The 16930-nt window shown below is 43.1% G+C and overlaps 1 protein-coding gene across 8 annotated transcripts in view; it reads right to left on the reverse strand.

Annotated features, from left to right (window-relative positions):
• The window catches only part of LOC122398362 (protein alan shepard-like), a 36699-nt gene extending 22212 nt beyond the window's left edge, over positions 1-14487 (reverse strand). For 3 of the 8 annotated variants that reach the window (XM_043398143.1, XM_043398140.1, XM_043398135.1), the window contains exon 1: positions 12999-14483. In XM_043398143.1, coding sequence (XP_043254078.1) covers positions 12999-13055 — 57 coding nt within the window. In that variant the 5' untranslated portion in view covers positions 13056-14483. Of the gene's footprint in view, positions 1-12998 lie in introns of all 8 variants that reach the window. The other 5 variants (XM_043398144.1, XM_043398141.1, XM_043398142.1 and 2 more) reach the window with 3 other exon arrangements.
• Positions 14488-16930: the final 2443 nt, after the last annotated feature.

Here is a 16930-nt window from a genome sequence, read left to right on the forward strand (position 1 = left end):
GTGAATGATTTTCCGCGCGCAGAAGGAGCGAAAGAACCGTCCACTAAATCAGGGTTCCCGCTGTTATTGGCTGCAATTTCAAATAAACCACCAAGTCTCTTGTTACTTTCACTGTACGCCCGTGGCTCATAACCGCTCTTATCAGATTTACTTTCCGTACGGCAGATCAACAGATACGATAAGAAAAATATGTACGAAAATAGTTTGCGAACTGACGACCATTCATTCCCAATATTTTGCGTTTCTACGCCCATGTACGCAATACGCACCCTATCACGATACAGAAACTGTTTTAACGGAAACTATGAAAAAACGTTTCATAATTGTTTCGACTCGTGCCTGTGGACTTCCCTTGTTACCAGAACCGTAAAGCGCATGCGTTACTTTGTCCATGAAGTTCTTGCGTACGAAGTCACGCAGTAGCGAACCTACAGAGGGTGCAAGGGAACGATTACACGCGTCTCCCTTTGTGCTATAAATATCAATGTTTTAACCATTAAAATCTTTCTACAACAAGACAAAAACACTCCACCCGTGTTCTATAGTAAATTGCGAGTTTTCCACTTTGAGTTCAGAATTTCGTGGCACGACACGTCATAAAAGACTAAAGAGAAAATTATTTGCAAAGTTCAGTCGTTCCGATGTTGGAAAATTAATTTTATGAAGAACAAAGTATCTGGTAATTTTTAATTGCACCCTCTTGGTAAATTTCTAGGTGCGCCACTGAAGCCATAGAACAGTTGCCTCTGATGGCGCGCATCAGAGCCCCCGCGAAGAATTGCATGCGATTTATGGCGCGCGGTTCGTTGGTCGAGTGAAAATCCCTGATGCGAACGCAACGCGTTAACGATACACAATACTTTCCGCTTAATCGTCGGCATGCGTGTACTTACACACGGCGTTACGTACCCGCGGTATGCGATCAATAAATCATTCTATTCCGACTTGGACCAAGTTCTGCGGCGGGTCTTGAATTATTACATTCACGCGAGCGTGGTTGAGACCCGAGTGCCGGCAATAATGGATGACGCATGCGCGAAAGCGACGTTCTAACCTCAAAGTCGACTGCTGCGATTGGACCTTGCGAGGAGAGGACCAGAAGTAGAGATGCTCCATGCTTTTTAATCTCTGCACGCCCGCCATATTGATTTTTTCAATGCACACCAGTTACGGACGATTTTTTTTTTTCTCATTATTGTACTATCAACCGTGCGTTTTACTTTAACCAACTTTAACTAGAGACTAACGACCGAGATTATAGCTTCAGGTAGACAAACGTTACGACCAATCGGATACGACCTTTTCAAAGAATAGTTTGGGGTTAATGGCCTGAGATTTAACACTTTAATAACCGCACGTTTCACACGAATATAAATATTTTTAATAAAGTACGATAAAAATGACATCACTTATGGGATGACCTACTACTTCGAACGGTGTGCTAGACACAAATTTCATCGATGGGCATTGGCAAAGCGAGAAAACAATTTATCAGCGTAGAAACCACGACGAAATCAGGTTTTGGTCAACATCATCCGCGACAGATGGTTGGTTAATTGCTCGTCATCAATATCGTCGGACAGACCAACATACGCGTCGCCATGACATCGATCTCTCCTTCCGTCGAACAAGCGAATCCCGTCCGAGCGTGTAACATCATTTGCTTAAAGCTTGCGACTTTCATACTTCAGAATTCACCTTTCCCCGCGAATGGAATCCGACTACGGGGGGCTCTGACATTCGCCAACCAATAATTTCCCCGTCTTTTTCCAAGTACGGGCAACCGATAACCTTTTACACTCACGAATACTAAGTATCTGTTTGGCCTACCTAAACAGAAGAGCCCCATTTCCTTAACAGTTGTTTCAACGAGGATAGAAATGAAAATATCCGTCGAAAGGAGCTCGCCAATAAAGGTCCTTTGTCTAGGAGGCTCCCGAAAACCAACTAGAGCAAGAGATACTCATCGGCAAGGTCGAAGGCCGACTCGAATCCACCGAAACGTCCAACCTTTTCGCATGCACGAAAAAATTGATCGATAGCTCTGCCCTCTGTGGCGTGCTCTCGACCCTGGATGCCCCCGAAAGAGACGATTGGAGATCGTTCCTTGCGTGATAGAGGTTAGGTTGGGTCAGATCTAGCATCGAAGAGGAGGGGTTAACGACACCGGTCTAAAGAGTAGCAATTGTTTTGAGAGACAGTAACTGATGTTTAGTAGGAGTTCTCGACGTGCCGCTAGAAATATTTTGTATCGGGGCGTGTCGTCCAACAGAAGAAGATTCATCCGGGGTCTAGAAGACGGCGAGAGAAGAGGGGGGGGAGGAAAATAGAGAGAGGGCTGGCCGGTTGCCTGGTCGCCTCGAGTCTGACACCCTTTAGCCGAGTTTAGGCCGACGGCAAGTATTATTAGCCGACATCGCGTGCTTCCGTGTCCTTACCTCATGAAACAATGAGATCGTCCGCGAAAGATACACCACAGGCCGTTCTGCGGTCGCGTCGTATCGCGCTCACGCTAAGACACTCGCTCGTAACTCCAATCATCTTTCACGATTCCGTACTTTTCTGACCGAGAAATGGACCCGTTACCGTTCTCCTTGAACTTGCTGACCAATCGACGGGGATCATCGGCCACTTCCTAAACGACGTTACCCCCGGTTTGCAATTAAGAAATTTGAACAAGACGAACGCCGACGTTTCTCTCTGTACACTCTGCCAGCAGTGATTTCAAACATCCGTTACACTTAAGCGCGTCGATCGTTTATCTTCTATCAGTCGCTTCGAGTTAATTATCATTAGACACCGAATACATAAAGTATCGAAAGGTGAACGCGTTTGCGGACCTAATGATTATTGATGGACCTTATGCCGCGATCGGATCGAGAACTGAAATTTTAGAAAATTGATGGTAGTTGTCTAATAAGCGTGAAGGTAAGCAGTATTGTTTAGACGCGTGCTAAGAACAGTGATTTATTAGATCACTCGAAACATGAGACATTTATTTAATAAATCAATGTTCCTTTGGACGTTATAGATGATGAGAACAATCTTTAATTTAAGATAGAATGTAAGATGCGAAATTAGTTGTGATGTAAATTCTTTGATAAATATATTCTCCTAATTCAATTATAAAATTCGTTTGTAAATCGACTGATATATGTAAAAATCGAACCGTAGTGATGACCGTGCGTCAACATTATGCAGATCGCATGAACAATTGCACTCGCATCCGGTACCCGCAAGTACAATTAATTTTCTAGCCACGGGCCACGGACAAGCATCTCAAAGTGCAGGTGCGAACGTCAAGGTAACTTCCGGGTTCTAGTAACCGCGTCAAGGTCAACCGGTGAATCGAATACGCCATTTTCAAGAGGCATTTCCTTTATTCGATCCGTCAAGAGCACGGCACTTTTGCGACCCTATTATGTTTCTTTCATTCGGTCACGTGCGGATGGATACGCCGACAAATACAGTCGTAACTAGGCTCGCGTAGTTTCCTGCTAACTTTATATCAGAAACCGCTGCATGGGGCTTGTAAAAAAAGTGTTCGTCCTTCTTCCAGCGAGTTGACATAATACGACGTGAAACTGCAATTTTTAACTACTCGTTGAGACTTATGTGCATACTCGGAACAACGACACCTTTATACGGTGTAAACTATGGCAACGTCGAGCAGAATTTATGAGTTCAGCGAGGCAATCTAACGCGGTACACGGAACCCGTCAAACCTTGACATTTACACCTCAGCCGAAGACCTTGAACTCGAGTCTCGTTTTATTTCCAAACTTTTTTCAGCGGGGTCACATACGCGCGTACAGCGTAGACGTCGAACGGATTCTATTAAAGACTATATCAATGACCTCAGTAACCGGAAAAGAGGCTGATAATATCTTGAAAGTTATCAAGATCATAGGTAGTCTTTTGACTCATATACAGGATGTCCGGCTAACCCTGGGAAGAATTTTAATGGGAGATTCTAGAGGCCAAAATAGGACGAAAATCAAGGATACTAATTTGTTGACTGAGCCTTCGTTAAAAAGTTATAGAATCATTTCCGGTCACACAGTATCTAATTTTTTTCTCGAAAGTACGTAGGATTTCGGGGGTACGTCTATTCACCAAAAATGATTGCAATTAACTCCTGCAACCGAAAATAATTTTTTCAAGTCGATTTGAAATATTTTTTTTCGACGAAATTTTCAGCACCTATTCGAATTTTTTTCTCGAAAGTGGATAGGAATTCGGGGGTACGTCTATTCACCAAAAATGATTTTAATTGATCCCTGCAACCGATAATAATTTTTTCACGTCGATTTGAAATACTTTTTTTCGACGAAATTTTCAGCACCTATTCGAATTTTTTTCTCGAAAATGGATAGGATTTCGAGGGTACGTCTATTCAGCAAAAATGATTGCAATTGACCCCTGCAACCGAAAATAATTTTTTCACGTCGATTTGAAATATTTTTTTTTCGACGAAATTTTCAGCAGCTATTCGAATTTTTTTCTCGAAAATGGATAGGATTTCGAGGGTACGTCTATTCAGCAAAAATGATTGCAATTGACCCCTGCAACCGATAATAATTTTTTCAGATCGATTTGAAAAATTTTTTTTTGTCTAAATTTTCAGCACCTATTCGAATTTTTTTCTCGAAAGTGGATAGGATTTCGGGGGTACATCTATTCACCAAAAATGATTGCAATTGACCCCTGCAACCGATAATAATTTTTTCAGCTCAATTTGAATTTTTTTTTCCCCCGGAAAAAATTAGGCACCAAAAATAATTTTTCAGCCTAAGAAATAAGGTGAATTAAATTACAAAATTTTTATGAATGTAACAGAGACAATGAAAATCATTTGGGCGAGGTTGAACAATTGTGAACGGTGCAAGTGTTCTGTGGAATTAGAATGGTAAGAAGCTGCTCAGAATTCAGAGCGAACGAAAAATTTGCAAGGAACGAGCGCTGGTCATCGCACGACCTTGACACCGCGCAGACATCGAGTACCGTTGTTGTCCGTTTAATAAATTTTTCCCCGGTGACTGTGCCACGCGAAAGGCACGCAAGCAATACAATGACAAAGATCATCACGCCGGCCCGTGTGGGTGTACCTTCCGTTCGGAGCAACCACTTTTCTCTAACGGTTTGCATAGAGCACTAAATGCGAGCGGTACGCCAACAAATGAACCTCTGGCTCGTCTGGTCTCCTCTTTAGCGATTCACTCGTTGATAGACCCCGTTGTTTCCGACTTTCCCTCTCGTTATCTCCATTTCTTATCAATTACGAGACGGCAAAACGTTTCCTCGGTTTTCCATTTTTATCGCGGAACCTTCGATCTCCGATTACACTACGCCCGGGTACAATAGGTTAGCGTCTTATTCGGATATTTGACAAGCTTTCGAGAATTCAGTTATCCGACCGGGAGTTGAATTCTTTTAAGATAAACAGTTTCAGACTTCGTTATCGTCGTATCACAGCTGACGGAGTGTTATCATGTACAATGTTTAATTGGAAACAACAGTCGAGTAGGAAAATGGCGTCAAGGTGTCTCGCGCTGTTCTATCGAAGCATCGTATCTGATTGTAAATCAGTATCTCAATCTGTTGTTAATAAAATTTCAAATGTCAACGAGTATCTGTGGAAAAACAAATTCTCCATAATTCTGTTAGTTATATCGAAGGGTCTCCGGATGTTATAATACCGAGAAGCTGCATGTTTACGGGAGATTGATACGATAGATAATTCACTTTGCTGAACGCAAATCAGAGCATCCAAAGGACGCATTGGAATGACACACTCTTAGTATAAAGAGCAGCGTACAGATAGTCGTCGAGTGACTCATTTCCGGCAGCAGATACACGTCAAGGTCGATGAATTCTTCTACCTTCGTGGTATTCTTTGGTCTTTGTGCGTGCTCAGTCCCGGACTCGTTTCTTTATTGTTTTTTCACGCGAAATTTCCTATTAAGGCAAGCAAGTGAAACGCATTTTACAATTATCCTTATCGCGATTAAAAATATTGCAAAGATCATTTTTCGATCGGGCCAAAGTCAATCCGTGCGTAATTATTCGTATCGAGAGATAAAACCGTGCAAACGATTTTATCGTCAGAGATATTATAAACGTCGAATGCTACAACAGAGTAAAACAAGCAACATAAGTTACCTCCGCTCGGAGACAAAGATAATCGCTAGTTACATCACTCCTTTATTATCTATTGTAGGTACTTCAATTTCAACGATTGTTTTCACAGAATCTTTTTATTATTATACGTTCGCACGTCAGTGTTATGTATTCAAAATGACCTTCGTTTATTTACAATAAGCGACTAACGAAACGAAAGAAGCAAAGAGCGAAAACTTTTGGTCCGAAGGATTAAATAAATCATGGCCGACAAGTGCACGGCATCAATTACCCGGGACAGAGTCTTTTGCCACGGGAATTTAATGGAACAATATCAAACGTCGACACGGTCGTAATTATATAACTTTGGCGCTGGTCCAATCCAAAGAATCCCGGGATTATAAATTCAATATTAAATTCATGTAAACCCAACCTAAACCGTGTCGTCGATATACCCGTCTCGCGGTCGTTCTCTCGCGAATCGAACAACATTATGGCCCCTCGATGGGAAATATCGGGTCATTTCGTACGTAATACGATGTTTCGTTTATGTTTACGCGAGATAAAACCGCGATAACGTATTTGCTAATACGATAATCATAGACAGTTATTTACATGGACGTGCGAACCAGAACGAAATGATTTATTATTTTTTAATAGAACTGAATGATGTGCATTATGGGGAAAAGTGAGGTTAAGGGTTAAAATTTTCTTGCCTTTCATAGCAAGAACAAGGTTTCGTTTCTTTTGAGGTTAGGTCTATGACCAAGTCTAAAATGATTTATTAATTTTTAATATAACTGAATGATGTGCATTATGGGGAAAAGTGAGGTTAAGGGTTACGATTTTCTGGCCTTTAGTAGCAAGAACAAGGTTTCGTTTCTTTTGAGGTTAGGTCTAGGTTAAGTCTGAGTCGATTAACAAAATGATCTTGTCGACCATGATTAATTCATTGCTTCGACCTTTCTCGAACTCACAATGTCACGTAAAATGAGTACATAGTCCCACTTAACCCAAACTAAACATTGTTATTTTTATTCTAACGCAATTTCTACCGAGATACACGATACTAGATACATACACGAAATCTATGTTAAAGTCTTGACAAAGTGTAAATCGTAGAATTGATATAAAAGATTACGAATGAAATAAAATTTTGATTCGCTATCTACGGACTCTACGGTATACCTACGCTTCGTCCTAGGTTCAACGACAGACTGAAGGCTGCATAGGCGTACGACCGAGTACACAGTCTCGAGTCGGCAAACGATACGACCAATCAGACGCGACGCTTTCGAAGAATAGTTTGGGGGGTAATGACCCACCCACCTGACTCGTTCGGAGCTATAATTATATGGGTGATGGGACTTTTCACTTCGTGAGCTACAAAAATGAATTTCGTTCAGATCACGAAATGAACAGCGCGACAATTTCTAAATTAATCGACGTCCAATTGTCTAAAAAATAAAATATCGGTGAATCTCGAAGGGAGACGATTCCCGTTGAATAAACTCGGAATAGGTGTGCCGAGATCCTTTGGAAAATGTCAGACTTAAGTGATACATCGATGGCATTAAAACGAGTAACGAAGGTAATCGAATAATTTAACCGTAAAAACCGGCGCTCGATGTTTCCCAAGCAACGAATCTCCCTCGGGCAACGGCGAAGATACAATCTCGTCGAGATATGCATCCTTCGATTCCTCGGGAAAAAGAATGTTCCTTTACTCCCGATAAATCAAGACCCGCCGCCATTTGTACGTTCGATTTTATACGCTCCTCTTGTTCCGTGGTTCGTTGCAACGCGTTTCCCGAGACGATTAGTCGTATTGCTACGGCGGTTATGACCGGTGCAGGAATTACCGTAATTGCGTAATAACGAGATTGGCTCTCTCGCCTCCAAGGAACGGAAAGCGAATTGAGACAAATGGTAAGGGATCATGGCTGCGACGCCGACAAAGATACCCGGCGGACAACCGCGACACACCGCGACGAATCGCGGTACTATTTTTTGATTTTTTTAACCCTCCGCGACTCGACTCGCATTTGCCTTCCGAGCAAAATCGTCGAACATTCTATGCTTTATTACCGGGGATACTAATCGTATACATACTTTTGTAAAAATAGAAAAGAGGAATAGTACCGATACGAGAACTTTCAACGTGGAAAATGTGGGGCTGTTTGGTTCGTGGGTGGATAAGAGGCGGAGGCGTCGACGATGAAAACCGAGTGGACGAATAAAGGGAAGAGGGAGAAAGATAGAATGAGCGAGTGGGGAAGGACCAGGGAAGGGTTAGGCAGGGTAAAGAGAGAATAGACGCAGCAAGGATATCGATTATTTGCGGTTGCAGCAACTGCAAGGCTCTCCCTTCGTCGACGAGGACGAACACCCGGAAATCTCGATGATACACCGAACCGAGATTAATCTCATTTTTACCTTCCGGTTTTGAAATACTTCTCAATCGAGTTACGCGAACGAGGGGCTCGATGGATGGAGGAGGGGAAAGAAGGCAGAAACGTGGCTGCTCTAACGCGTTCGAAGATACCTTTTTTTCATTCTACCAACTCCTTAATCGTCGAAACGTTCATCTTTGTTTATTTACATGGTATAACTATTATTGTTATTAAATTATATTCGCGACTAACGATGACGACGAGCGTTGCAAAAAAAATCTATCCTCGCGAGCGTGTTGCAGCCGGTTGCAGTCGCAAGGAGATCGGCTCCGTGTATGTAATCACGATTGAAACAAATCGGTCCAATTATTGTTGTGAATTCGCAACGTCAATCGGCCTAACGCGCGCCGCTATACGCGAGGGAACCCGGGACGCATGAAGCTGTTCTGTTCCGAGGAACAACGAGGCGAACGATATTACGAAAGACGATAAGAAAAATCGCGTAGCACGAAGGAATGCGATCGCCGCCCGTGGAAGATAATATATTTTCGATTCGGTATTTAATTACAGTTAGAAGCAACCCGACAATCGCGATACGACGCGGCCGCCGATTTCGCCGCGTTCAACGCTCGCCGGGGATTGCACGATCGCGCACGTATTATTAGTATTTTACGATCGGCGAGTATCTCTGACGCGATGCTAGAGCACAAAGGACCTCGTAAAACTTGCACAGTCACGTGCACCGCGTGTTTCTCTGACCGACGAGGGCAATGTGTGTATTATGCATACTCGGGCCTCGAGGAACTTACAATGTCGGTTCGGGTTCTCGAAACGGCTACGAAGAACCTAAGTTTCGGACTATATCGGTTCAAGTTTAAAGTTCTTTGCGTCATGTATGCAGATACTGTAGGTCCGTTACCTTTTACGTTATAAAGTTACGGTGGGTTCGACGAAACGAGGTCGTGGGTTCAAACGTCCATTTGCCGGATTTAATATTATTTTCTTTTATTCGAACGGGTCCGCGGGACGATAAAGTTTAAGAAAATAAATTTGAGATGTTACGTCGGTGCATTTGGGAACGAAAATACGTAAATCCTGATACACGTACAACTATGCGCACGAAATGTTTGCGCACCTGACTGAAATACGTTGCGCGCACGCGACATCCAATCGGGTTGTAGCCGGAGTGTGAGATACGCGCGGACAACTTTTACGCCCGCTGAAACCGGCAGTTTTAAAGGCACGCGAACGTATTCTATAAATTGCGGACAGCAGCTTTGCGCCGGACATCGATAACTTCGCGAATAATAACGCGGCAAGTTCCGTAAGCTCGAAACTTTTGTCGGCGTTTCCTAACCCCCCTTTGAGATCCGAAACATTTTTGATGTTTCGTTCCAGCGAACGGTAACGATTAACCGTGATGCTTTGTCATGCAACCTCTTCGACACGCGATGGCGTCGAGTTACCGTTGAGCAACCGAATCAGAAAAGTAAAAGTTTTCTACCGCTCTGTCTCTCGCAGTTTTCTGCTCGGTGTGATAGTTTCCTCGTTATTCTCATTGTTTCGCATTCCCTTCTGTACTGTAAACACAGCTCGACGCGAGTCTTCCTCCGAGAAGAGATAAGAGCGATCGAATTTCAATTCCTTTCGTCTATAAGTGTCTCGCAGTCCGTACGGGGTCATGACACTTATAGACAATTCACTGTACTGGGCTCGATTCGATAGAATAAGTTTCATTGGAATTAAGCCCTGACTATAATCGAATCCTTCGAGTATCAGTTCTTGGAAATGTCGATACCGAGAAACAACCATCAAGTCTTATTCCATCGATTATATAGTTGAATGAATTAATAATAACAATACTTTATTTACAGGTGTAAACCGTAGTATTTTACTTGTTATGTAATAAAAGTCTCTTGTATTTAGAAATTAAACAATGATGCTACCTGTAAGGCTTAAGGCACTTATTTTCTTAATAAGGAGATTATAATTTATCATATCAAAAGCCTTATGGAATTCAGTGTATATTGTATCTACTGGATGGCCATTATCTATTTCAATAGTACTTACGTCAATGGTACTGGTATAATAATAGATTTATGATAATTGTTGATCAATGATAAAATTTCTCATTAATACTGCTTTCACTTGCTACAAAAAACAATCAGACGCCATACTTTCATCAACCATGTTACATTTTTAATCTATACTATCGCCATCTTTTTCAGTTTATTAATTTCTAACCTAAAAAATATTAATTCCAATGTATGCTTTATACGGTACGAAAATTTGGACAGAATCAATTAAATCGATACGTTACATAAAATTTAAGAAATGAAACGTATCATTGTACCGAACTTTCAGTTGGCAACACTGAACAAAACAGCTGTTTGCACATCAATCGGTTTGAACATATTTACCGTGCGATAACCTTTCTAATGACTACATTACTAACAACCAGACATCAAAATAGTAGAAACAACTAATATCGTCGATAACAAAACAGTAATTTCTGACTATACACGATATCTTGATCGTTACGAATTTTAATACGTAAAAAATGTAATTATAATATTCAGTATGCTCATCCTCTTTCACGTTTCTTGTAAACGTTTTACTTCATTTTACGTCACAAACCAAAAACGAGTTCATGTACAATAACATTAAAAAAAAAAACTGTACAAAAATGTCATTGCACGTTACTAAAAGCACACGATGAAGTTGGCTACACTGACGAGCGTTAGGTCGAATTTCAATGTGCAGATTAAGAATGCTTCCGGATAGTGGCTCCACGTCGCTTTCACAAGCAACTAAATATCCGAATGAGCGGCGAGACTCTGACAAATATTGACGAAAATATTTCGGCAATGACGCGCTAAACAAACGTCTAACATTTTATTGTACGTATACACATGCAAAATATAAAAACTATTCGCAAATCAGAGACACGATGAGAACTTTTTTTTATTGAAACACAGTCTCGTTATAGAAAATTATTTTAAGCCGTTATCAGTTTATCAAACTTTTCTCGATCGTGTAATCGATCGAGAAAAGTAACTAAAGTTCTCTCTCTCTAAATAGGGCCGGGGATACGAGACTGTAGGGGAATATTTTTTCTGAGAAATGCAGCACTCCCACCCGTAGTACTTGTTATCCCAGAGCAGCACACATTTTTCTTAAAACAAATGAAAATCGACGCAAGCTTCAGCGTTATCTGCCCTAAAGTGGGGATAACGTTCGCGCGTAAATCAGGGTAAGCGACTCTATTCAGAACGACTCTATTGTGAGAGAGAACTGTAATACCCCTTGTACGGAATTTTTAACACTTTACTGCACTCAAATGATGTTTATTAAATTCCATTTATTTCGCATAGAGAGAAAGGTACAAAGCAAATATGAATATGAATTATTCTGCGAAAAGCGTAGCGATTGAAAGTAGGCAGAGAACAGGAAGAGACGGCAAGAGTCTGCGCAGAATGCCAGGACCGTATGTACAAGTACAAGAGCCTGTTTTCATGAACATTCTTTCGAAAAATCGGAATTTTTTCGCAAAAGTTTTGAAAAATATGTTTCTCTCGTCATCTTAAAATAGGAAACACGCTCGAGTACTTCACTTTTCCATTGTGGAACACAACTAAAATTATTAAGAATTTCTGTGTAAATCACACGAGAGAAGATTTAATATCATGTCACTGTCGATAGATTGACTACACTGTATTTTTATATAATTAAGCACCAGGACGATACACGAAATTTGATCATAAGTAATATCCATGATTACGTTTGACCATGTGGTCTTTTACCTTCGATCTAGGGTATCAATTAAGTTAAAACCTTCGTGGCACACCTTTCTAGCGAAACGGTAGAACAGGCAATTCGATTTTAATTGTTTATTGCATCTGAATACATGTGTTCCGATAAATGGCATTAACAAACCGCTAATGACTGGTACGTAATGTGTTTCGATCAATCAAGCTCACCATCCGTTATTCGTGTGAACATGCAAAGCGTACGCTATGCTCCCCGACTTTTCTTAACATTTAGAAACCGTGAATTTCGAATTCAAACGGGCCGTGGATGAAATAGAAGAAGAATCGAAGAGAATCAAAGCGACATGTGTCTCGAATGACTTAAACCGAATCCACGAATACAATGCAATAGTTGCACGAAAGAAGGAAGAAAGAAAGAAATAAGGAATACGCGAAGACGAACGAGAGAGGGTAAGGGTGGGGGAGAGGAAGAGGAGACTGGGTGGGGCAGCAGACGCCCCGCGGCAAACTGTCAAACTACGCCGGTTCCGCAAGGTTCGTGGCCATCGGCCGCCCCCATGGTAACGCTACGTTTTCCAAGAACGTGTATACAGAAGTAACTATGCACGCACGCTCTGAGCAGCGTGAGGATTGGAACGCGCTATGTGACCAGGACGATTGACCGTATTCAAAATAAGAAACAAATGACAAGAGAACATTGCATACTCGTACTCACCATCATTTTATAGTTGAGCTTCCTCGGCGCGGCTACGTTTTCCATTCTCACGGACATATTAGCGGTGTTATCGCTCGTGGCGCCAAACGAAACGATACCGTGCCGTCGGTCCTATTACTACGGTAAAGTGTCTCTCTCTCTTGAATCTCTAATCGTACTTATACGTCGTTGGTGGCTTTTGGTCTGGCGTTGCCAAGAGAGCAGCGTCAGCCGTGTTTTTCGTATCTCCCGACACTGGTTAGATGCAGAACCCACACAGCACGGTCACGAACGAATTTGCACTCCGATCGGCCGATAAACCGGGGTGGAGCGGAGGCAGAAAAAGAGCGAGGAATAAAGAGAGAGAGAGGACGAATAGGTGTGGGTGAGACGCTTCGTAAAACGAGGGGGGAAGGGGGAGGGGAGGGAGGTTATCGGGAGGGGGTAGAGCTAGGACGAAGTACGGTACGTATGGTTACGAACGCAAAGGGACACGATAGCCGGTCGGTATGGTTTTAACACCGACGAAATCCGATGCAACAAGCGCGACGATAAATCACTTTGCACCGTACGAAAGAAAGAGAAGAAGACGGCAGAACGATCCGCAAAGAGACGAGGGGTCGAGACGGGAGGAAGAGTAGAGGAAAGAGGGACGTGATGTGTGCGGCTTTCTGTTGCAGTGATCGAATGTACACGCGTGTACTACGTAAATGTACCAAAGAAAAGAGCGAGAAGGATGAGAAAAGAAGGGGGTAGAGAGCTGAACCGATGGCGATATGAGACGGATGTCGAGTGTCAAGAGGGTGTGTCGGCTATACACTTCACTACTATCAGTCGTACACTTTTCTCCACGTCGTAACTCGTTACTAAAACACGCACCACACCGAGAGAATCAGCTAGCTACACCGAGCTGAGTCAACGAGCGGAGAGACTACGCGAGAATTATCACCTACTTCGCTGTCGTTTTCAGCCTCAGTGGCGGCCACTGTTGCGGTACGATCGTCCTTATCCACCTCGTTGCCGTCTTCGTCGGGATTGTCCCCTTTGTCGTTGTCCTCGTCGTTTCAGTTCCTGTCTTCTGAGTCCTTAATCTTCACCCTCCTCGTCCTTCCGATCACCGTTTTCCTCTTACTTATTTCTCTTCTTTCACACTTGGTCTTCCAGCTATCGCGAAACCTTCCTATCTTTACGTGCTTTCCGTTGTCGTCTTCTTCCGTTGTATCTCACGCGGCTCGCACCTTTTACTATCGTACAAATTCCACGGAGCACTACTAATACAGCATGTTACAAAAATAGAGTTTGTGTTCCCTTAAATAAAATAAATGTACAATTAATTGTTACTTGTGGTTAGGAAACATTTAGTGTATGTGTTGTCTTGTAGGTAGAGTCTAAGCTACTGCCCGGCGAGGTTCGCCCATCTTGCCCGAAACTAAGGAGAGTCGCCGCTTGGAGGCGCTGTACGCGCCACCACCAACGGTGGGGCTCCGGCGGCCGCACCTGTCTGCACGACCGCCACTCAACACACGCTCACGGTATCACGGTACGTGAACGATATCTTACGAACTCGCCGTGAGCGACAAAGAGATAACTAACGTCCGTACGGACTGTATGACAAAGATGGAAGCTACTGCCTAACGAATGACGCAGAGGAGAGAGGGCCGTGATCACCGCGGTTTTCTCGACGAGTTTCGGCGTGGCGCAGTTGGCAGACATGCGAATGAACGAGCGGCGAGCGCGACGGAGACCGCGATCAAGAGCGCCACGCGATAAACGAAGACCGAAAATGAAGGACGATACGAGGGAAGAGAATGAAAAAAGAAGAGAGAGAAAACGGACGACAGACAGTGGCGGGTGGTACACTCACCCCCGTATATACGACCCTTTGCGATGCGGCAATAAACGTGTGTTCCGTATGCCCTCTTATGTAGAAATCTACCTGAGATAGTACCAAGTCTCTCTTCTCGTTCGTCGAGCGTTTGTTAAAGAAGAAAAACCGGTAGGTATTAAGGTCTCTCACTCTCTCTCTTTCTTTTCATAGGACGAGATCGATTCTTTCGGCCCTTTCGTTGGTGCTCGACGAGGTTCTTTCGCACCTTCTCGCGAGAGACTCGCGTTATCGATCGTGAAACGACCTCACTCACTTCTCCTACTCCCTCGAGGTCAGGAGACGAGATTTTCCTGTCGCTTTTTTCCCCTTTTCAACGGCAAATCTCGGTAATTTTCTTCGCGGTCATCGACATTTCTCATTCACAGGATGCTGTTAGACAACGGCGTAATCTTCGATCTAAATCGATCGAGTCCGCGCAGGAACATATTCCTTCAAATTGATCTTCCGCTCGCAGTCTTCGCGATCGTCTCTATCATATTGTTACGGAACAATTTTCTTCTTTTTACCGCGTATTGGGCGTAGCTATGCGCTGACTACGAAAGATGCCCTCTACATTTGCAATCGTACGATGATTCTCGTCTAGCGGCGTAACGATTGGAAAATCTGATTCGCTGCTCTTCAGTCGCGCCAGTCGTGCATTCCAGTTATGTTGTAACCAAGCTTATCACGCGCGTGTACAGACGCAAGGTGGCAAGTATTACGAATACGCTACTTTTTGGTAACGATACTATTGACTTTACAGGTTTCCGGGCAAGAAATCCTTGGAGGGAACTGCAAAAATACATATAAATTGCTATCTCTTCGGGTCATGTCTGTACGATTTTCACGAGCAATAAATCATTTCGCGTAACACCATTAATCTCAATTATTTTTGCCAGCGATTTCCCAGTTAAATTTACATTGCAACATTTTTATGAAGTTACAAATGATGTCAAACGAACGGTCGCTGATATTTAATTATCGGAATAAAGATATGGCATTACAAATAATTTCAAGACATAAACGTATTAACTTTTAAAACACGTCGTGCAGTTATGAAGGTGGCAAAGTTTATAAACAAAAATAATACAGTTTATGCTGAACGGTTTATCGAAGTTGTGACTAATCAGGTTTAAATACACGGAACTACGAAAATACATTTTCCCTAATCCCAAGATAACGATAACTGCATTCACGACTATTGCTTTCACCGAAATGCCCAAAATGACGTTCTACTTCACGTCACAATAACGTGGATCCCGTCTAATACGTTCTGTCATTACCCAAACAACCCAAGTCTGAGTCAGTGAGCAACCTTTATCTACCATAGACAGGCAATCTCTGCTCGAATCACCGTCCCTCTGTGCTCCCATAAACCGTTTCGAGGGAACCATGGGTACCTGGCGACATAGTCATTAGCATCGACTGGCCGTTTACCTGGATTTGCCTGCTGCGACCACGCAGAGACGCAGACGAAGAAGAAAGCAGGCCACTTTGTTTTGACCGATGTATTTTCTTGTATCTCTCTCTCTCTCTCTCTCTCTCTCTCTTTCCCTCTCATTCACTATGAAGTCACGGACAAGGTCAAGGCCGTTGGCCTTCATTTCTCGACATCCTCCACAACCTCCTACGAGTTGTCTGTCTTCCTCTGCCTCGTTTTCTTTCTAATCTTATTCGTTCACCTCGACGTTCAATTAATATTCGTTACCCGATCGGTTGCAACGCGAACAGTAACGCGATCCACGGTAGTTAACAACAATTCGCATTTAAAGCACCGTTTTAATGACGGACATTTTTATTTTCGCGTCCCCTTATTCTCTTCAGCCCTCCCCTCCCCGCGCCCCTTTCCCGTTTCACCGCGTTGTTTTCCAACTTCGATTTCGCCACGTCCACTCGTGAGCTCCTCCTATTCGCAGGCTGAAACAAAAATTGTCCCTTGCAGAATGAACGATCTCACCTGGTCGACTCGTTCTACTACGCGTGGAATTGCACGGAGATGAGAGGACGGCAGGCCACTCAGACATTCCGTTGCTCGTACGAACAGGTTTCCTACCGATTGCAGAAAAAAACCACGCGGACCCGAGTA

Source organism: Colletes gigas, unplaced genomic scaffold (assembly GCF_013123115.1).
Source record: "Colletes gigas isolate AHSC1104 unplaced genomic scaffold, ASM1312311v1 Colletes_gigas_Sc00011, whole genome shotgun sequence".
Lineage (NCBI taxonomy): Eukaryota > Metazoa > Arthropoda > Insecta > Hymenoptera > Colletidae > Colletes > Colletes gigas.